This window comes from Blennius ocellaris, assembly GCF_963422515.1.
Source record: "Blennius ocellaris genome assembly, chromosome: 7".
Lineage (NCBI taxonomy): Eukaryota > Metazoa > Chordata > Actinopteri > Blenniiformes > Blenniidae > Blennius > Blennius ocellaris.
The window spans coordinates 30,563,168-30,586,060 of record NC_137656.1 but is presented as its reverse complement, the minus strand read 5'-3'; the positions used below and the strand labels follow the sequence as shown (position 1 = coordinate 30,586,060).

The window sequence follows — 22,893 nt, the reverse complement described above, 5'->3', positions numbered from 1 at the left end:
TAGGAGGTAGTAAACCATTTTCAAGAGACTCATTGTACATCGAGATAAGGAGAAGTGTTAACTTATCCCCAAATCTTTTATAAAACTCGACACAAAATCCATCGGGACAAGGGGCTTTGTTGCTTTGCATGGATCTAATGGCAGCTGTAATTTCTTGAGACGTAAGAGGCGCATCTAACACATCTGCAACTTCCAATCCTGCAGTAGGGAAATTAAGATTATCAAAGAAAGAATTCATTGGTGAGACCTCGGACAGAAATTCGGATTCATAGAGAGAGCATCTTCACTTGGTCTGACGTGAGTGAGCCTGTGGAATCTCTAACTTGGGGAATCAATCGAGAAGTAGATATTCCTTTTAACTGATGGGCTTGTAGTCTACTTGATTTATTGCCATATTTGTAATAAATACTACGGGAACGTTGCAAAAGGCGTTCTGAATCTGTTGTTGTTAATAGGCCAAGTTCTGCCTGCAATTCAAGTCTACGCTTCAGCAGGTTAAGGGATGGTTTCATAGAATTGAGTCTGTCTGTGTCCAAAATTTTTTCTGTAAGCTCTTGTATTTTTGCCTTACGAATTTTGACTGAATAAGAGATAATTTGTCCGTGAAGATAGGCTTTCAAAGATTCCCATAAAATTGAAAAGCTGACAGAGTAATTTTTATTAAATGTAATGAAATCATCTATTGAAGATGAAATAAAGACATTAAAAGCCTCCTTAGACAAAAACAGAGGACTAAGTCTCCAGGGCGAAGAAAAGCGGGGTCGGTCAATACATTTTATGTCTCAAGGTAGAGGGGCGCGATCTGAAATAACAATTGGATGATATGCAGCAGACGTCACTTTATGAAGAAGAGAGTTGTCAACAAAAAAATAATCAATGCGAGAATAGGATTGGTGTGTATGTGAGAAAAAAGAAAAAACTTTGGCTTGTGGGTTGCAAACCCTCCAAGGATCAACCAACCCATTCCTGAACGTAAGGTCGGATAACGAAAATAAATAAATGATTAAAGAAAGAAAAAAAAAAAAAGTTAAACGGATGCACAGTGATATATAGAGACAACTGAAACCCATCCACCCTACCCCGCACATTAGTTGTTCCCATCCCCAAACGATAGGAGCAGCCGTGCTGACTCCAATAGGAGCCATTCTCCTAATGAGTTACTTACAGCTAGTAACACTAAGCTTAAAAGATAAAGGGGAACCCCCTGCAATAAAGTGAAATAAAAATATAAAATGTTGTGCACTAAGACGATAAAATACAAATAAATAAATAAAGGAAAATGAAATATCCCAATTTCTAAGAGCTCAAGAGCACACAATTTAGTCAAATATAATATTGCCAACAGCACATCAGTGATAACATAATAATTATAATAAACACAATCAATTGAACTATTGCAGCATTGGAACAACGGTGGTTATACATGTGAAACCTATGTATGTGCAGCTTAGTTACGATAAGCAGCCAGTGTGTATAAAAGTATTAACTCACCCATGAACCGTCAATAATTTAAATAAAAATAAAAATAAAATAGTGGTCAATGCCCTTTAATTGGTCATCGTCTGGATGAACGAGTTAGCCTCTTCTGGTGACGTGAAGTCTCGTTGCACGCCTCTGTGGGTTATGCGCAGCCAAGCAGGGTGCAACAGTCCAAACCGAACTCCCTCAATCTCACGTAGCTAACGACGGACGTCATTGAGCGCAGCACGGGCCCGTGCCGTCTTGGTGGTGTGATCCGGGAAGACGGAGATGGTCATGTTAGGAATGTTTATGCGCTGCACCTCTCTCGCTTTCTTCAGTATGGTGGAGCAGTCCGTGAAGTAGTGAAGCCTCGTCACAATAGCGCGGGGACAGTCGCCAGATTTGGGTTTAGGCATAAAACCAGTGAGCTCTGTCCACAAGCGGCTCCTTATCCAGGTTGAAAGTCTCCATTAGTAGCTTAGCCACACTGGCCGGAGATAGGAAAGCGGAGTCATCCTCCGGGACGCCAATAATCCTTATGTTCTGACGGCGGGCTTGTGACTCCAGGTCGTCACACTTGTTTTCAAGATTTGCGTATTCCTTAGACAGCTGTTCAACCTTATTTTGAAGGGCAACTATCCGTGCAGGTGGAAAGGGACTGCTCCATCTCGGTGACCGTGACTTTTAGTCCTGCTACCTCCGGTTGTGTTGAAGTGATAATGCTCGATAGCTCTGTTTTTAAGGCGAGCAGCTCGGTCTTAAGGGAAGAGAGATTCTCACTTAAAGCCCCTTGAAGTTCAGCCCGAAATATAGTTACAACTTCGTTTCGAAGAGCAACCAGAAGCTCCGTTTTGAGTGTGGCGATATCGGCAGCGAGAGTCGATGTACAGCTCAGCCCAGCCGGGGGTGGTGAGTCACTCTGAGGCGAGGAGGTGACATTAGCAACAGGTCGCTGAATAGGCTGAGCGTTGTTACGTACCTGCTTTACTGGCTTTTGGTGGCATTTTAACGGTGAAAATTGAGGCGTATCGGTTAAAGAAGAGGATGGGACAAGTTGAGGCTTTAAAAAAACACAAGGAAAAGTGCCCATTTACAACTGAATTATTTCACTCAGCAAGAGCTCACCAACGCGCGTCCCACACCATGCTTCGCAAAGCCAGAAGTCTCTTGGTTTTTTTTTGTTGGGTTTTTTTTTAATTTTATTTCATTTTTTATTTTTTATGTATGTTTTGCCAGTTAGGCTGCTAAAACTGAATTGCCCTTTGGGATAAATAAAGTTGTCTAAAGTCTAAAAATTTTCATAATTACATTTTAAAACTGTAGAACTGTAAAAACCACAATTTCCACATCTGCTCCTGTGGTTTATTACTTGATTGATGGAACTCATAAACTCACTGGAGCAAAGCACACTACATGTAATTTGAATGGAGAGAGATTTTAAGTATGTTAAAGAGCACAGTGCATATTCTCATTGTTAATCCAGACTCTCTCTGCGCTCGCTGCAGTGCTGCAACTTTAGGTGGTGAGGTGGTTTGGTGCTAAGGTGGTCAGGTCTTCGTACCTCTGCAGGAGCGAGTGGTGGTGTTGAGGTAGTACTGATGGGCACAGCTGTCATACTGACACTCTCCAAACAGCAGCACCTTAGATGGGTCCCGGCAGGATGTACAGACTGCAGCCATGTCGCAGGTCAGACACTGGTTGTCACAAGCTGGAGGGAACATGAGTGGATAGGTCAGGTGGAGTGTGGGAGGAGAGGTGGAAACTTGTGTCCTCTCTGAATTCAAGAATATGAAGGCAATCTTTCTTCTCTGAGATCATCACCAAACACAGTAATACTGCAGTACTTTGTTTAGTGTGGTGGACCGACTGACCAATCCCTCGCCATCAGTAATACTGCAGTACTTTGTTTAGTGTAGTGGACAGACTGACAAATCCCTCACCATCAGTTCCTCTTCAACTGTGATCAAATGCACCTTGTAATGATCATTTCATCCTATTCACCCATACAATTACACAGATCAGCCTGAGAGTCAGTCAGTGGAGCTCAGACATTATGACTGTAACACCTGAGCCTCCACACAAAGATATTCTGTCTTATCTGGCAGATTACTTGATAACCTGTTAGATTGAGCAGCACCAACCCACATTATTCAACACCTCAAAGCCACGACATGCAGCATCCACACTCGGCACACTAAGGTTTTATACATGTTTTTAACTGTTTAGCTCCAGATGTACTACAGATAGTCAACAGCTCTCTTCAGATAGGTGTTTTTCCAAAAACTCTAAAGACAGCCATTATCAAACCTCTTTTAAAAAAAGAGTAATCTGGATACTTCAGTAATGAGTAACTACAGGCCCATATCAAAACGGCCTTTCTTAAGTAAGATTATTGAAAGGGTAGTTTTTACACAACTAAATGCTTACACAATGCACATAACAATGAGCTAAATGTTTTCTAATCTGGATTTAGATCAAACCACTGAAACAGCTCTTATTAAAGTGTTGAATGAGCAGTGACATGAGCAGTGACACTTCCAGAGTCTCAGTTTTACTGTTACTGAGTGCTGCTTTGGACACAGTTGACCCCAACATACTGCTGGACCCACTGGAACAATCGGTGGAATTCTGCCACTGCACTAAGTTGGGTTAATTCTTTGTAGGTTGAATGAGTCAGAACTTTTTACAACTCCACCCAGAGAAAACTGAGCTCATTGTTTTTGGCCCCAAAGCAGAAAGATTAAAGGTCAGTGCTCATTTTGACTCCAGGTCACTCAGGACATCAAATCAGGCAGAAATGTGGGTGGAGTTCGGGCAAAAATGTGGGTGGAGTTCTGGACTCACACCTGAAATTCAACAGCCACATTAAGACAGGAACAAAATCAGCTTCCTACTGTCTGAACAAGGTTGAAGAATCAAAGGATTCTGACCAACAAGGTTCTGAGAAACTGGTTCTGCTTTGATTTGTTCTTGGTTAGAGTATTGTAACGGTGAGTTTACACCACCTCACTAAGGGTGGAGCACATTACTTCACCACACTAAGGGTAGAGCACTTTACAGTACCTCAATGAGGGTGGAGCACATTACACCAACATACTGAGGGTGGAACACATTACGCCACCACACTGAGGGTGGAGCACATTACACCACCACCAGGGCAGCAGAAGGGATGAAAAAAATGCAAGAACAGGAAAGAAAACTGAAAGTCTGAAATACAAGTTGTGGAGAAATGCTTCTCATTCTCATGTTTTGTGCATCTGTCACTTAAAATCTGCTTGTATGCACGATGCATGATGAAGAAGAGCATGAAAATGTAATTGAACAAATGAAGAAATGTCAGATCCTAGATGAGAAGACACTTCCACAGACCTAGCTCCCATCAGTCAGGATTATAATCTACACACAGTTGGATTACCTGGGTGTAAGTCACCACTTGGTGGAGCAGCACTGTCACACTTACCTTGACAGACCCGGTCACTGTTGTCATAGTAACCAGGGGGACACATGGGAGCACAGAGACCTGATGGCAACAAGACGCTGTTGGAAGGACAGGATGTACATGAGAGGGGTCCCGGCCCATCGCAGGATTCACATGACAGGTGGCATTCTGGGAAAACAAATGATACAGTTTTCATGTGAGAATCAACACTCAAGAGATTCACTGAGGACAGTCTCACCCTACAGAACATATAACGATGAAAGATTTGATGATCTCATCCATGCTTCTGTGCTGTAAAATTATTGCAAACAATCCAAAGTTGTGAGTTTGAATTGAAAACACTCTCATCACCATCAAGGGCATTCTCCAGGTCTCAGACATGAGTCAGCAGCACACACTGCTTTTATCCGCCTCGTATACTAATCAACAACAGACGGCAGAGAAAAGGAAACACCAAGTATAACCCTGAAGCGGCAAAATGTATCATCAGACCTGGATCAATAGCAGGAGGAGGGAGGGGCAGAGAAGCTCTCAAGTCACTTCATTTAGATCAGCCAGACGACAATAATGGATAAGAAAAATGTACAGCTATGTTTTAGTCTCAGAGTGTTTCCTCTTTTAACCCTGAGGACTGAGCTGAAAGAGGCTTTGTAGATTTTGCACCTTCAGGCTGAGGTGTCCTCTTGTTTTGCATTCCTGAAAGCGTGTGAAGCTTGGGTGTGAAAAAAGCCTAACTGATGATGATCCAGGATGGTATTTAATGCTTCTGACATTAGCAGCAGAGACAGATATGGACATGAGGGGAATGAAGCTCCAGCCTGCTGCTGGGTCACAGGCAGACAAACTTAATGAGATTAACCCTGCTGGGCCTAAAGCATTTTGTGCCGTTTTTCACTACAATTGATTTTTCCTTTATATCTCAAATATAGAATCCTTAAACCTTGCCTTTTTTGGTGTCATATTGTTCAGGACAACCTCATAAATGCAGGTCTGAAGTATTGTTTTAAGTTTGGCATACCAATTAGTCATTCACATCATTTAGTTTACTTGTGAAGTAAATCTAAGCTAGAATTAACTCAAATGTATCAAAACAGGACTGACTTTTGTTCAGGACAACCTCATAAATGCAGCTCTGAAGTATTGTTTTCAGTTTGGCATACTTTATTAACACAGTGGATCTAAAAACACCATAAAACTACAAATTTGGTTGGGAAAAACATACATTTATTGATGATAGAATTCCTAGACATACTCAACGAATCATTTAGTTTACTTGTGAAGTAAATATAAACTATAATTAACTAAAATTGATCAAAACAGGACTGAAAAAACAGTTCTATACAGATATTTACAGTGAAATAGAAGCAATGCCTCAGGCGTTTTTGTAAAACTATTTACAAAAGGTCACACATATAATGTCAGGTGAAGACAAATTATTTGTGCCACTCAAAAATACAGATTCTGTCCAACACAACACAGAGGGACACGTCACACATGGCATTTCCATGGAGTGTCTTTCCTTTTCTTGTGTTCCTGTAGGCAATGTTTACAGTTTAGCCTTTGGCTGTTGTGGTGGAGCTGGAATGATGGGGACAGGGGTGGAGGACACGTCTCCTGGTCTGGGGGGGACACCTCTCTCCCTTCTTCCAACCCAAAGCTGTGGTCTTCAATATTGTCACCACAATCACTCTCAAATTCAATGAGAGACTCGATGTCAGACTCGATGTGCTCTTCTCCTTCTTCTTCAAAAAACAAAAGTCGGAGCACCTGATCGACGTTCATAAGGCGCCTCATTGTTTTGATAGAAAAAAAAAAGAGTTGACTTGAAACTAAAAGACACTCCACTCTAATTTCACTCACTACACACTAACTAGATGGTCAAATTATGATAATAGTCGCTTTTTCTCTGATATAAATCTCAACTCACTCTCACTGTCTCCGTCTCTCTGTTACTTTTACACGGGTGAACAAAACAAAATGACACCTCCCACTATGGAAACTTTTGATTGTACATGGGCTCTTCTTCTCAACCAATGAGTGAAAGGTATACTGGCACATTACGAGTGTTGTTTCTTTTGCTACTCCGCTACTTTCACTTCGTTTTAGAAGCGTTCCTGACCGGTCTTCTGCACCCGACGCGAACTAAAATGTCGCGGAAAAAAACAGTTTTCCTCATATCTCCACCTTTATTTGGGTTATCAACATCATTTTAAAATGACCTTGTAGTTTTATATCTGCACTTTCGACACGGATTGAAACACTGGACCAGATGACGCTGTGCTGTGACGCTACTGCCTTTTAAAACAGTCATGTGATTAGGAAGCACCGGTGCGTCCGCCGGCCAGAGAGGTTTAAAGTCGAGATGGATAATGAAAAAGACGAGTTTATAAAGGTTTCAATGTAGACCTTAAGGATGAGCCTGAGGAAAATATGAAAATAATTTGGGCTGTAATCAATGGATCAGGAGGTTATGAAGAGGCATATCGGAGATGAGGATGATGAAGACAAAGAGGATGAAAAGGGGACCATATGGAAGATGAACTTTCTCCCAGTTTGAACAGGATGAAGTCAGGAAAGCAATTGATGGAGTGGAACTCATCAGACTGAGGGTGATGAGGATGAAGATGATAGGCGGGATCAGACTGATGATGCTCATGAAAACAAAAGGAAGGTGAGACTGATGAGACAAACATGGTACAATTTAAAATAATATAAGACGTTAATGAGGAAGATGATGGTGTGAATGAAGATCACAGAACATCTGGACAAGGAAGTTTAAATAAATGTTTCTTCATCACAGTGACGAGGGAATCGTCTGCAGACATGATATGAAGAGTAATGTGGGTGATGATGACATACTGAACACCAGCGTCCTGCTACAGGCATGGCTTTGGCGCTTTACACCAGTTTTGCAGACGTCCACTTGTGACTTCAAAGATTCTCTGAATACCTGGAGGACAGATCCGGACTGGATGTGGGAGGGTGGTCTTTCTGCAGCTCACCTGCATTCATTTTGCAAAACAACTACCTTATTTTCCGGACAATAAGCCACTACTTTTTTCCAACGCTTTGAACCCTGCGGCTTATAACACGATGCGGCTAACTAATGGTTTTTACAGGGTAGAGATTTCTTACCTCATAAGGATCACACTTGCCTTGTCTCTAAAACTTGCCTTAAAGGTGACATTTCTGCTCTTGGTGAGCTCGTCTTGTGCTGCTATGGTCCGGAGCTCCAGCAACTGACTGACGTGAATGCTGCAATGAGGTGCATCAAGTGTACTAGCACGCTGGACTTCGTGCTGAGGAATCTTCCTCCTCAGAATGACAATCAGCAAATAACTGATAAAATACTTTATCAACAGAGATGAAGTGCTTGGTGATTATGGATCTGTCTCTCTGTGTCGCTCTCTGTCTGCAGGCTTCGCAGCAGGCACTTGACAACACAGCACTGTGTGCAGGAATGTCCAGCACTATGAAAGACAGATTTATGAGAATTGATGAAAAATTTATCAATTCACATGTTCGTGCAGTGAAATTCTTGCCCTGTTAGTAAGTGCGGCTTATATATGTTTGTTTTTTTTTGTTTGTTAAATTTTGCAGGTGCGGCTTAAATTCAGGTGCGCTCTATAGTGCTGAAAATACGGTCATTGCATTTTGGTGTGGTCTCCTTTAATGCCACAGACCTTGAGGTACTTTCTGACGCATGGAGGCTCCTCCTGGAGAAGTTGTGCATTGTGTAACACCAGTGTCAGGGTCAGGGTCAGAAAATGAATGGATAAAACAACAAAGGTTTGCTAAGACCTTTCTCACAGTTTTAACATTCCTGGCACCTCTGACCAGACCTCTGACATGCCGAACAGTAGAGGGACAGAGGAGAAAAAAGATCTTACTGATGCAACCTCCATGCCAGCCATGGTATCCTGGAGGACACTGGGAGATACAGTGGTCCCCCAGCAGCCAGGTCCGGGCTGCTTTACACCACAGACACACACTGCCCTTGCCCAGCTGGAGGTCCGCCGAACAGCGCTGGCAGTCTGAGCTGCACCCTGCGGAGAGAGGACATCTGTAAACACCAACACTTCCTCACACAGCAATAATCAACTCAAACCGTTCTAAAAATAGATGGAGTATGATGGAAGAATAGGTCCACAAAAGGTAAACCAGCTCAAAGTGTTTGAAACAGATTTTTTAATCTTTCAATCTGAGAACTGCACAGAGGTTTAATTTAGATTACAGAGATAAGAAGCCCTCATGAATCCTGAGCAGTGGGCACAGACGATCCCAGATGATAAGAACAAAGAGCAGCACATCGAGGTGCTTATCTGATGATATCTGGGCTGTGTTTGGTTAACTTAACTGTCTGCTGAAGATCAATGTCTACAGTGAGAACATAGCATGGGGGCAGAAGAAAGGTAAAGACAACACCTGAGGACTGTGTGGGGACGTGAGAACAGTGTGAGATCTAGATCTGGATTTATTTTACTCTCTGTCGAAAAACAAAATACCTGTAAAAATACATGCAAGGAATAAAATATAACATAAGGATGAACAATGATTAAAATCGCCAAAACTTAAATCCCATAATGGTTGTGACATGTTCACATGTTCCACATTCAACAATAGCAGGAAGTATTGAAGACTTGACTTGTTAGCTGGTTGTGAAACTTTCTCTTTGTCCAGAGCGTGATCAGGAAAATGATGAGGTCTAGCTTTTGTAACGGAGTTAAAAATGCACTTTATTTATTATTATTATTTTCAATTCATGTTTATTATTGTTATGTTGAGTATTTGTGAATTTTATCTCAATAGTTTATTTTCATTTATTTTGCTTTATTTTTGAATCGCCTTTTTGCACTCTGTCTTGGTTGTCCCTCCCGGGCCTCCGTCGTTCCTCCCGTCATGCTCCTCAGTGTTGGTTTTAATGGCTGAGGGTAAGTCGTATGGGAATTCACTGCCGCAATTTCGTGCTGTTAGTCTGTAAATGTAGTAGTTTATGTGGAAGTTTTTACTGTAGATCGTTTGTCATAGGGTGATGTCATGTTACTGTACTGTTTTGTTTAGTTTCAACCTCTATTTTAACTTTTAGAACCATATATAAGTTCATTAATTTTGGCGCGATTTTCCAGTGAATGCGCGCAGTGTGACGTCAGCACAGCGCGGCCCGGGTGAACACTGTCTTTGTTTTATGTTCAGAACCAGAGTGGAGGAAGGCCAGTGGGAAGATTAAGTGTGTTTTAATCTTTTCTACAGGTATGTTTTGAGTTTTAATTTTATTTCCGTTCATTTGTTCCACCCCATGTATTGTATTTATGTATTTAACAGATGGCAGTATTGCAAATTTTGTATTTCATTTCATTTCATTGTTCAAATTTAATGTTCAAAATGTACTTTTGAAATGTTGTTCGAGTGTTGGTTTTAATGGCTGAGGAACCAGAGTGGAGGAAGGCCAGTGGGAAGATTAAGTGTGTTTTAATCTTTTCTACAGTAAATCAAGACTGAAGGACACTCAATCGACTCGTCATTATTTTAAAGTCCAAATCACACCCGTTACACTTTGATGCACACATTTTTCTCTAAACAGCATGGTGAAGCATCATGTGGATCAGAACCAGTGTGGACATGGACTCTGTTCAGAACGATTGCCACAAACCAGTCCTCTGGTTCTTTCTGAATGCAGTTTGAGCTTTGTCAGATTCATGCCTTTATTTGGTTGGAGGCAGGCAGGCCACCATCCTCACGACCACCTTGTCTCATCTACAGCTTTCTGAATAATAGTCTCCTGAAAGAAGACCCATGTACAGTGGAAAACTGATTAAAGTGACAGAACACATGATAAAAGCATTATGCAAATTTGAGATGGAAACTGCTTCCCTGTTGAAATTATTCTAACACAGCTCTCGAAGTACCAAATGCAAGTGATAAGCTATGTCAGGAGGTCAAACATTGTGCACTCTCTGAATATGAAAACGACTTTCCGCTCGTCAGTGAAAATGTGATATTCCCTTCTCACTGGAAAACAAAGACTTATGAGCACATGCACACAGTATTTGAGGGGGAGTGTTTGTGAACATTTGGGGATTGTGTTGGGGATGGGTTGTGGCATTGCATCATCCACACTGGCGTGGGTGGGACTGAGTGCACGTCGCCAAACATGTTGCCACAAAGCGTATTGACACACAATCCATCACCACTGCTGACACGATTCACCAACATCACGGGTCTGTAGTGAGGTACCCACTACACCCAGTGTCAGTGGCACACAGTGTGACTTCTGTATAGTGGCAAAACTCCCAACACAACTCACCGCACACACTTCCTCCTCCTGGCCGTCAGACTTCTGCTCATCAAAGCGCATGCTGGTGGAAGAGCTATATTTGTGTGTAAATATGTATAGTAGGGAATTGTTGACAGGTCAAAATAATGTAGTGTATATATTTTAAAGGGAATAATGATTTTCTGCTTGATAAATACTTTATTAATATATTTCTTCTGTGATGTTAATTTGGGGTGGGTTAAACCCACCCAAAGATGACTGAGAGACTGCCCTGCGGAAACTCCTGGAGAAGACACTGTGAACCCAGGAGGAGGAGGAGGCCTGGAGCAGCGCTGGCAGACTGTCCAGACCCAGCTGAACCAGCTTCGAGAGGGTGTGGAGACAGAGCGGTCTTCCCAACACTACCGGCAGCAGCAGCGGTTCCAGCAGTGGTTGCAGTTGCAATGGCGGCAGTCGCATCCATGGCTAGAAACCGAGGTAATATCCCCAGACTTGAGGAAGGGGGTGATGTTGAACAGTACCTCACCACATTTGAGCGGCTGGCAGAATCTTACCGCTGGCCCAGGGAGGAGTGGGCTGTGCTTCTGGTGCTGTATCTGACTGGGAAGGCCACAGCACCTATGTTGCGATGGACATGGTTGCAGCAATGGACTACAACTGGGTGAAGAAGGGGTTCCTTAACAAACATGAATTAAATGAGGAGGTGTACCGTAGGAGGTTCCGGGAGCCTGATGTCCAGCCTGGTGAAACCCTCTGTGATCAGTACACATGCCTCAAGGATATGTGCCAAAATGGATCAGGCTGTGGGGAAGTCGGTCGAAGAAGTCTGCGAGTTTTTGAACACCGAACACTTTCTTCGTATCCTCGCCCCAGACGGGACGTCTCCTTAACCCAGTTTGGGTTAAGGAGAAGGGACCAGCAGATGGCCAGAGGGCGGCAGAGCTGGTAAAGAACTTCATGTCTGCACAGCAGCACAGAAACTTCCGGTGGGAGCCAAGACTGACAACCAGAGGTAGGTCTGAGGGGTTTGGTAATGGAAGTGGTTCCATGTCTGCTGAGCCCAATAAGATGCCTGCTGAGGAACCCAGTTACCCCAGTCAAGTTGAGGGATAGCTCCAAGCAGAAGGTCACAGGGAACCTGTTCTATCATTGCCAAGAGGCAGGTCACATTAAGCCAAATTGCCCCCAGATTAAGTTAGAACACTCGGGTAATAGTTGTGTTCCAAAACCAGAAGACAAGAATATAAGGTTTCTTGGCAGACTGCAAATGATCTCTGTCCTAATTAATGGAAAGCCTGCTTCTGCGTTGTTCGATTCAGGAAGTACCCAGACTTTGGTGCAGCCCCACTTAGTGGATGAAAGGGACTTCATCCGGGTAGGAAGGTGAAAATGCTTTGTGTGAACGGGGATGAGCATGACTGCGGTATAGCAGAGGTCTACCTAACTATGAAAAAATCAGACATATCAGATGATTGTGGGGTGGTAGAGTAGATGAGTCGCCCAGTGGTCATAGGACAGGATATTGTGATGCTTGGGATCTTGTAAGCCAGTTAACGTGGTGGTCACGTGTTCTCAGAGCCAGTTCCAGACCCCTGAGGAGGAAAAGAATGAGATTGGTGAGCCCAATTGCTTAAAGGAATTGGCTTTTGCTGAAGCAGAAATTTCTACCCCGGCCAGAGTAAAAACTAGTAAGACCCGCATGCAGCGCAGGCAGGCCAAGCTAGTGGGTATGATGGAGGAAGAGCTACAGGGTATTCAGCCAGACGATGTTTGGAGTGATGTGCCAGTGATGTGACATTGAGCAGTTGCAGAGGGAAGATGCCACATGAAAGGGAGCATATGACAGGGTCACACACATTGAGGATGTACCGACTGGGGAGAATAAGACCTTGTCTGGAGAGGGTTATATTTTGAGAGAGGGTCTGCTATACCAGCCAGGCGTGGGCAGAGCAGCTGGTTGTTCCAAGGCAGCTCATGGAAAAGGTGCTAGTTTTAGGCTATGAGAGCCCATGGTCAGGGCATCTGAACAATTCTAAGACCTATGAGAGGAGGGAAGCCAGGTTTTGCTTGCCAGGTCTCTATAGGGAAGTGCAGGAGTTTTGTAAAAGTTGACCCAAGTGCCAGCTGACCAGCAAGAAAAAGACTAGCCCTTATCCACTGTCGTCACTGCCCATTATTGAGACCCCCTACTCTCGCATAGCTATGGACTTGGTAGGACGCCTGGAGAGATCCCAGAATGGTTATAAATATATTTTGGTAATATATGACTATGCCACACACTACCCGGAGGCTTTTCCTCTGCTTAAGATTTCAGCTCGCCCCATAGCTCAGGCCCCGTTGCAGTTATTTTCCAGGCAAGAAATTCCCAAAGAAATCCTGACTGATCAGGGCACTGCTTTACTGTCCAAGATCCTGAAACTGGTTTATAGCTGGTTAGGCATCAAAGGCATGCGAACCACTCCTTACCATCCCCAGACCGACGGCCTTGTTGAACAATATAATCAAACATTGAAGAGCATGTTACGGAAGTTTGTAGCAGCCAATGGAAAAGACTGGGACTGCCGATTGCCCGACCTGGTCTTTGCTTACAGAGAGGTTCCTCAGGCTTCCACTGTCTTCTCACCATTTGAACTGCTTTATGGAAGACAGGTAAGGGGTCCTCTGGATGTGCTGAGAGAATCCTGGGAGGAACCGAGGACACCCAAGACATGGGTTAAGGCATCTTGGCCCATGTCCTCAAGATGAGGGACAAGATGGAAGAAATGACTGAACTAGTACAGGAAAGCTTGGAGCAGGTCCAGTCGCACCAAAAGACCTGGTATGACAAGGCTGACAGGCACAACTGCCAGTGCAGAAAGTCCTGCTTCTGCTGCCCAACATGAAAACAAAGAAGTGTAAAAGTATATATGTCTTAAAGTTAATGAGAGAAACTCTAAAGTAGATGGTGGCTGTGTCATGCCCCACTCCTCAGAGGCCTCTTGTGGGCGTGGTTGGGTTTTTTCCCTCTTCTGTCTCTCCTCCCCTTTTGTTTCAGGCTGTGTTTGAGGAAGTGGAGTTGCTGGGGGATTCATCACCTGATTCAGTTCAGCTGCGACGACTGGGTGGAGCTCGTCTTCTCCTGATCATCTGCACCTCTTAAACAGGTGCTCGACTCCACTCGGCGCTGGATCGTAACACTCCCTGCGTTAGTATGCCTGCGTGTGTTGTCCCTCAGTTTGTGTTTGATACTAACGCCGCTTCATTCTGCTCTCCTTGTAAAGACTTGCCTGCCTCAGCTTCTCCTGCCTCCGGACCCAACGTGACCAGACCCGAGTCTTGCCCCCAGTAGCTCTCGCTTCCGCAACGCAGCCTCAGCCTCCTGCCACCGGAGCCCACAGAACCTTCTGTTCACTCTTGTTGTCAAAAATAAACTCTTCCATTATACTTGTCTGTCTCCAGCTGGTTTATCCGCACCTGAGCCTCCGAAGTCACACCGTAACAGGCTGCTTACTAAGCTATTTTCTTGTTATTGCTTATTTACAAGTGGTTTGTAGATTTTGCATTTGGTACCTATCTTGCTTCTTTATGGTTGTTGGTACATTCCCTAAATACAAATCTAAAAGTGAAACTTCAAATTCAATCCTGCACAGATGTCTCGGTCTATATTTTGTATAACTGATATTTTGATTTCTTTCAGCATCTGCCAAAGACATTGATGAGGACAATTACAAATAATTTGCCTCTGTGGCTTAGCTTTTGGTTTACACTTTAGAAATGATTTCAATGTATGCTTTAACACATTTTAACCTGTATTGACCCTGTCTGTCATTCTTACTGTTATTTTTGTTTGTTTGTTGTTTGTCTCATATAAAAACAATTATAGAAATACATTTATTTTAATTAGAAACATGGCAGCTTCCTGTCTGGTTGAACCTTGTGTGTGGATAACAGATGTATTGTCTGTGCAGGTGGAAGCAGGATCATGGTGAAGCATTAACAGTGAATCAGCTCGATAGGACTTATCCACTGCTTGAATTGAAATCACTCCTTTGTTATTGTTCTTCAAAAAATGTTGACTGCAACTGTGGTGGGAGGTTTCAGAAGGGTTCAGTTTTCTCTGATGGATCGCCAAGTATCGTCTACCTGCTGCACTGGTCCCTGTCTCACCTGGAGAACTCAGGACACCAGTGAGGGTCTTGTTCGTTGAATTCTCCAGCGTTTAACACCGTCCAGCATCTCTGCTGAGGGGGAAGTTGGAGGGAGGTGGCGTCAACAGCACTCTGACTGCATAGACTGTGGACTACGTCACCAACACACCTGACTGAATAGACCGTGCACTACCTCATCAACACACCGGACTGCATGGACCATGGACTGCCTCACCAACACACCTGACTGCATGGACCATCGACTACCTCACCAACACACCTGAATGCATGGACCGTGGACTACTTCACCAACACACCAGACTGCACGGACCATCAACTACCTCACCAACAGATCTGACTGCATGGACAATGGACTACCTCACCACCAGACCACAGTATGAGGCTTTACAGCTGCATTTCTGATGTGGTCGTCGGTAGTACAGGAGTTCCTCGGAGCACTGTGATCTCTCCTGTCCTCTTCTCCCTCCACACCTCCAATATCCATCACTACATGGACACCTCTGGAAGTTCTCAGACGAGGACATGTTATGATACAGCTATCTTCTATGCAGTGGGCTGATGGTGCTTCTCTGCTACAGTCAGCGACAGGATCAGACTGATCAAACTGGTTAGGAGGGCTGGTTCTGTCCTGGAGGAGGATCCTGGCAAAGCTGGTATTCATCATGAACAATACCTCTCATCCCCTCCACCACACCGTGGGAGCTTTAACCAGCTCCTTCAGTGGCAGACTGCTGCAACCACCATCCAGGAAGGAGCTACCAGATCATTCATACCTGCTGCTGTGAGTATGTTCAACTGCAGGAACTGAGTAATAATCTGTAAATGTCACTGTCCTGGTACTGTTGCGCTGTAATTACTGTACTATGAATATGACTATGAATATTTTTCCTCGATACCACCCCCCGTATTTCCATGTGTACAAGGAAATAAATATAAATGCATCTAATTATCTAATTATATATATATAGCATAGCATATAGCATATTATATATATATATATATGCTATCCAGCCGCTCAGGTGGCAAGGCAACGGACTGGTACACGGGAGACCCTGGTTCGATTCCCGCTTGAGGCACTGAGCAATTAACAGCATCCAGTGTGGGTCCTTGGGCAAGACCCTTCACGCTACTGCCTACCTCATACCATGAGTGAAAATTAATGCGAAGAGATGCCGGCTCAAACGTCGCCCGGCCAAACAAGGTCTGCGTCAGGTGCTGGGGAACCAGAGCACCTTGATGAGAAATGGGCTACTTGGAACAAAGCACAGATCGACGAGATGCGAGAACAAGGCTCTGTTGAAATGCTACTACTCAAGTAAGCCTAGTCAGAGGGGTTACATGAAAAGGATGTGGGCTGAATGGTTACTTCGAAACCCACAGTCACAGTTGACCGCGAAACAACTAGTAGCTCAGCGTTCCAACATCCACAAACGGCAACTGCTATCACAGCTTGAGATTGAAGAGATACAACACGAATGCTGTGGTAAGGGGGAGCCCGGAAACCAGGTCAGAGGGGAGAATATACCAACTTCCCAACCAGAGAACCAGATTGGGAACGGAACTCCAATGAGTGCGGAATCAACAGTGCTGAGCGAGGCAGCGGCTGACCTGAAACATAAGATCATAGCGAGAATGAACACAAGGCAACTCCGACACCGATTGCAACGGCAAGTGAAGTACCTTCAGAAAGTCTCCTGGAAACTGTGAATGCAGCAGTTAGAGCGATCCCTACCACAACAATCACTGAAACCAATGAGCTGATATACACTTCAGCAGCAGTGATCCTAGAGATGCTTGGCTATAAGAGCAACCATGGGAGCCATGAGAAACAATACCCACCATGGAAAAGACGGCTGAAGGCTAACATCAAGGCAGCACGGAGAGAAGTGAGTCAACTGACAGAGGCCCAGAGAGGTGCAATGAAAAGACCGTTACCCAAGAGGTACACCCAGATGCCCATTCCTGAAGCACTCGAAACTGCCAAACAAAGGCTCCAAGCCTTGGCCAGCCGCCTAAAGAAGTACACGAAAGACATTGAAGCCAGGCGAATAAACAGGCTGTTCGCAACGCAACCTGCGAAAGTGTACGCTCAGTGGCAGGGTAATAACAGCAGAGCAGACCCACCAAGGCTGGAAACTGAAAGGTACCGGAAGAGCATATGGGAAAAGGAGGCAACACATAACATCAGTGCTCAATGGCTGGTCTCTCTGAGAGAGGAGCACAGCAACATCCCTGAACAGAATCCAGTTACCATCACAGCGGCAGACATCCAAGAAAGAGTCTCAGGTATGAAAAACTGGACAGCACCAGGCCCTGACATGATCCAGGCCTACTGGCTAAAGAAACTCACAGCTCTCCATGAGCGCCTGGCAGCACAAATGAACGAGCTGCTCAGAGATGGGACTCACCCAGAATGGCTAACCGAAGGGCGAACAATCCTGATCCTGAAGGATCCCACCAAAGGTGCAGTCCCATCCAACTATCGGCCAATAACCTGCCTCTCCACAACATGTCAGGCATCATCGCGGCTAAGATAAGCGGGCACATGGATCAATACATGAGCAAAGCACAGAAGGGCATTGGTAGAGATACCAGAGGAGCCAAACACCAGCTCCTAGTTGACAGAACAGTCACCCAAGACTGCAGGTCCCGTAATACCAACCTGCGCACTGCCTGGATTGATTACAAGAAAGCCTACGACTCAATGCCACACACATGGATCACTGAATGCTTGGAGCTGTACAACATCAACAGGACTCTCAGAGCGTTCGTTGCAAACTCGATGAGGTTGTGGAAAACCACCCTCGAGGCCAATGGTAAGCCACTTGCACAAGTGTCCATCAAATGTGGCCTATACCAAGGTGATGCTCTGTCCCCACTGCTGTTCTGCATAGGTCTGAACCCCCAAAGCCAAATAATCAACAAGACTGGCTACGGATACCACCTCAGGAACGGGGCCACGATCAGTCACCTCCTCTACATGGATGACATCAAGCTGTACGCCAAGAGCGAACGGGACATAGACTCCCTGATCCACACCACCAGGATCTACAGCAATGACATTGGGATGTCATTCGGGCTTGAGAAATGTAGTAGGATGGTAACAAAGCAAGGTAGTCCACACTGAAGGGGTCTCACTCCCAGAAGGAACTATAGCAGACATTGAGGACAGTTACAAGTACCTGGGAATACCACAGGCAAATGGCAACCTTGAACAGGCAACAATAAAGCGGCAACGGCCAAATACCTCCAGCGAGTGAGGCAAGTCCTAAGAAGCCAGCTCAATGGCAAGAACAAGTCCAGGGCCATAAACAGCTACGCCCTGCCAGTGATCAGGTACCCTGCGGGTATAATAAGGTGGCCAAAGGAAGAGATACAGACCACAGATGTTAAGACACGAGAGCTCCTCACCATGCATGGTGGGTTCCATCCCAAATCCAGCACCTTGAGACTGTATGCTAGCCGTAAGGAAAGAGGCCGAGGACTAGTGAGCGTGAGAGCCACTATCCAGGATGAAACATCCAAGCTCCATACATACATCAAGGACAGGGCTCCAACGGATGACATACTCAACGAAAGTCTCAGACAATGGCGAGATGAGGAGGTGCTGGAAGAGGGACCATCATGGGAGGACAAGCCCCTACATGGGATGTACCACCGCAACTTAACTGAAGTGGCTGATCTCAAGAAGTCCTACCAATGGCTAGAGAGGGCTGGCCTACAGGACAGCACAGAGGCCCTCATCCTGGCTGCACAGGAGCAGGCTCTGAGCACCAGAGCCATAGAAGCCCAGATCTACCACACCAGACAAGACCCAAGGTGTAGACTGTGCAAAGAGGCACCTGAGACAATCCAGCACATAACTGCAGGGTGCAAGATGCTGGCTGGGAAAGCATACATGGAACGCCATAACCAAGTGGCTGGCATAGTGTACCGAAACATCTGTACGGAGTATGGTCTGGAAACCCCAAGGTCACAGTGGGAGACACCCCCAAAGGTGGTGGAGAATGACCGATGAAGATCCTGTGGGACTTCCAGATACAGACAGACAGGATGGTAATGGTGAACCAACCAGACATTTTAGTGGTTGATAAAGGGCAGTGGAAAGCCGTGGTGGCGGATGTAGCAATACCAAGTGATGGTAACATCAGAAAGAAGGAACATGAGAAACTTGAGAAATACCAAGGGCTCAGAGAGGAGCTGGCTTGGAAGGTGAAGGTGACAGTCGTTCCCATGGTAATCGGAGCACTCGGGGCAGTAACCCCCAAACTGGAGGAGTGGCTACAGCAGATCCCTGGAACAACCTCGGACATCTCAGTCCAGAAAAGTGCAGTACTTGGAACAGCAAAGATACTGCGCAGGACCCTCAAGCTCCCAGGCCTCTGGTAGAGGACCCGAGCTTGGAACAGAAAATCAGGTGAGGGCGAGAGGGGAATTTATATATATATATATATATATATATATATATATATATATATATATATATATATATATATATATATATATATATATATATATATATATTACGGATGTATCGGATGATATTGACTTAAAAATTTAATATTTGGAAATATCGGTATCGGATTTTTACAACCGATATTGGAATTTCCGAGTCTGCATGAACGCAGCATTACGGGCGCGCGCTTGATGACATTTAACAACAACAAATACAACACGCTAGACTCGTGGCAAAGAAGGAGAAGCCTGGTGAATGAAATGCCCGTGGAGTACTGGAGGCTCAACCAGGCCCTCTTCCCTGCTGGGCCAGTACCTGACTGCACCCTGCACCAGTGTTGACAGTGAACCAGTGTTCAGCACTGGTACCAGTACCTGACTGCACCCTGCACCAGTGTTGACAGTGAACCAGTGTTCAGCACTGGTACCAGTACCTGACTGCACCCTGCACCAGTGTTGACAGTGAACCAGTGTTCAGCACTGGTACCAGTACCTGACTGCACCCTGCACCAGTGTTGACAGTGAACCACTGTTCAGCACTGGTACCAGTACCTGACTGCACCCTGCACCAGTGTTGACAGTGAACCAGTGTTCAGCACTGGTACCAGTACCTGACTGCACCCTGCACCAGTGTTGACAGTCAACCACTGTTCAGCACTGGTACCAGTACCTGACTGCACCCTGCACCAGTGTTGACAGTGAACCAGTGTTCAGCACTGGTACCAGTACCTGACTCCACCCTGCACCAGTGTTGACAGTGAACCAGTGTTCAGCACTGGTACCAGTACCTGACTGCACCCTGCACCAGTGTTGACAGTCAACCACTGTTCAGCACTGGTACCAGTACCTGACTGCACCCTGCACCAGTGTTGACAGTGAACCAGTGTTCAGCACTGGTACCAGTACCTGACTCCACCCTGCACCAGTGTTGACAGTGAACCACTGTTCAGCACTGGTACCAGTACCTGACTGCACCCTGCACCAGTGTTGACAGTGAACCAGTGTTCAGCACTGGTACCAGTACCTGACTGCACCCTGCACCAGTGTTGACGGTGAACCAGTGTTCAGCACTGGTGCCAGTACCTGACTGCACCCTGCACCAGTGTTGACAGTGAACCACTGTTCAGCACTGGTACCAGTACCTGACTGCACCCTGCACCAGTGTTGACGGTGAACCAGTGTTCAGCACTGGTGCCCACATCATTGATGAGAAGAGAAATCTCATACATTGCTGAGATGCTGAGATGCTTGTATTCATACAGAACAATCTCCCTCTTACACATGAGGACATGGGGAAAGAAATAGACCAGTTATATGGACGAGTCAACTTCAGTCTTTGTTTTTGTTGCACTTTAAAGGAGGGCTGTTTTAATTTTGTGAGCATTTCTGTGCCTTTCTTGTTTATATTTGCACTATTTTGTTACTCTTAAAAGAGATTGAGCCCAGTTTGAGTCTATTATTTGACAAGTTATTCATTCATTGACTGTTTACAACTAATGGACTGAAGATATGCCTCTTCCTTTTTTTTATATTGTCTGTGGTGTTGTTGAGTTTGTTGTTGAGGTTTCTCTCTAACACTAAATAAATATGGCACTTTTTTCCAGAATTTAAGTTGTTCTCTTATTTTTCTCAGTGTGTACATTTGGAAAGCCATGTTTGATTCACATATGCATCCAGTGGGGCATCACAATAAAATTAGGCATAATGTGTTAATTCCACAGTAGGAGATAATTTATGTTGTTGTTACCTAACAGTTTTGATGTAAAAAGCCAGCATATATCGGTATCGGTGATATCGGTATCGGAAATTAAGAGTTGGACAATATCAGAATATCGGATATCGGTAGAAAAGCCAATATCGAGCATCCCTAATATCTATATATATATATATATAATCAACAATCCTCATTGTCTTGACGTATTTGTGCAATGTTGAGCTGATGGGATGACTGACTTTCCCCATGTGGGATTAATAAAGTCTGATCGTGTCTTATTTCATCTTAAAATGTCAGGACGAGCAAGCAGGAGGAATTGTCTGATTGGTCAAATATGTTGACGTGCAGAGAATAAATGCACAGAGCATGGAAACAAGATTTATAACGGTTGTGAATGATGATGTTGCAATAAAGAAAAAATGATGGTGTGTGCGTGCGTGTGTGTGTGTGTGTGTGTGTGTGTGTGTGTGTGTGCTGTAGTTGCATTCTCATCATCATCTGTGAATGTTGTGTCATCACATACTGTAATTAAAAATATATCTTCTGTTCAGGTTTGCTTTCCACCTCTGCTCTCTCCTCTCATCGTCTACACACACACACACACACACACACACACACACACACACACACACACACACACACACACACACACACACACACACACACACACACACACACACACACACACACACACACACACACACACACACACACACACAGAGACTTACCGAGGCACACTCCAGTGGCACTGTGGAGGAACTGCCCCTCCAGGCACTGTGTCCTGCAGTAGCCGCTCTGCAGGGAGGCCAGTGGGGGACAAGAGGTACAGTCGGCCTGGGAAGGGCCTGAGCATGTCTGGCAGGATGGATGGCACACTGTAGAACAGAAGAACAATTCTATCAATCCATCCTTCATCAGTAGCCCCTCCCACTTCCTACAGAGCTCCCGTGAAACACCCCAAATAAGACTAGAACACGGTAAAACAGTAACGACAGGATTGAATTAATCGTAAACACAAACATTAAAAATACATGAGCAAAAATAAAAAAGACAAAAGGATTTTTTTGGGTGATTTGTTGTGATGAATGTGATATTTAAATAAAACAATGGTTCAAGGATTTTATTAAAATATTCATTATCCCACTGTCAGCTTATTGCGACCTTTGACAAAATGTGAGGAATATAGTTTAAACGTTTCCAAACTCATCACAGACTCTGCTAATTATGAACTAAAAAAAATTTATCCTACAAACTAATTTACTTTCATTGCTAATGATGGTTTAATTTGCATGTTTGATATATACTGTAGAGAGAAATAACAAGAATGTGATATCAGGAACAAAACAACCAAACCCTAACTCTAAAAGGACAGTTCATACTCTGTAAGAACAAGAACAAAGTT

At 44.6% G+C, this 22,893-nt stretch overlaps 1 protein-coding gene across 1 annotated transcript in view; it reads right to left on the bottom strand.

The window, feature by feature from the left end:
* fras1 (Fraser extracellular matrix complex subunit 1) overlaps positions 1-22,893 on the bottom strand; it is a gene marked incomplete at its 3' end in the record, with an annotated part of 263,420 nt that overhangs the window by 5,678 nt on the left and 234,849 nt on the right. The window contains exons 19-23 of the mRNA XM_080499235.1: positions 22,220-22,366; positions 8,791-8,946; positions 4,922-5,068; positions 3,023-3,169; positions 2,441-2,521 (exon numbers count right to left, since the gene is read on the bottom strand). Of these exons, the coding sequence (XP_080355361.1) occupies positions 2,441-2,521; positions 3,023-3,169; positions 4,922-5,068; positions 8,791-8,946; positions 22,220-22,366 (678 nt within the window). The remainder of the gene's footprint in view (positions 1-2,440; positions 2,522-3,022; positions 3,170-4,921; positions 5,069-8,790; positions 8,947-22,219; positions 22,367-22,893) is intronic.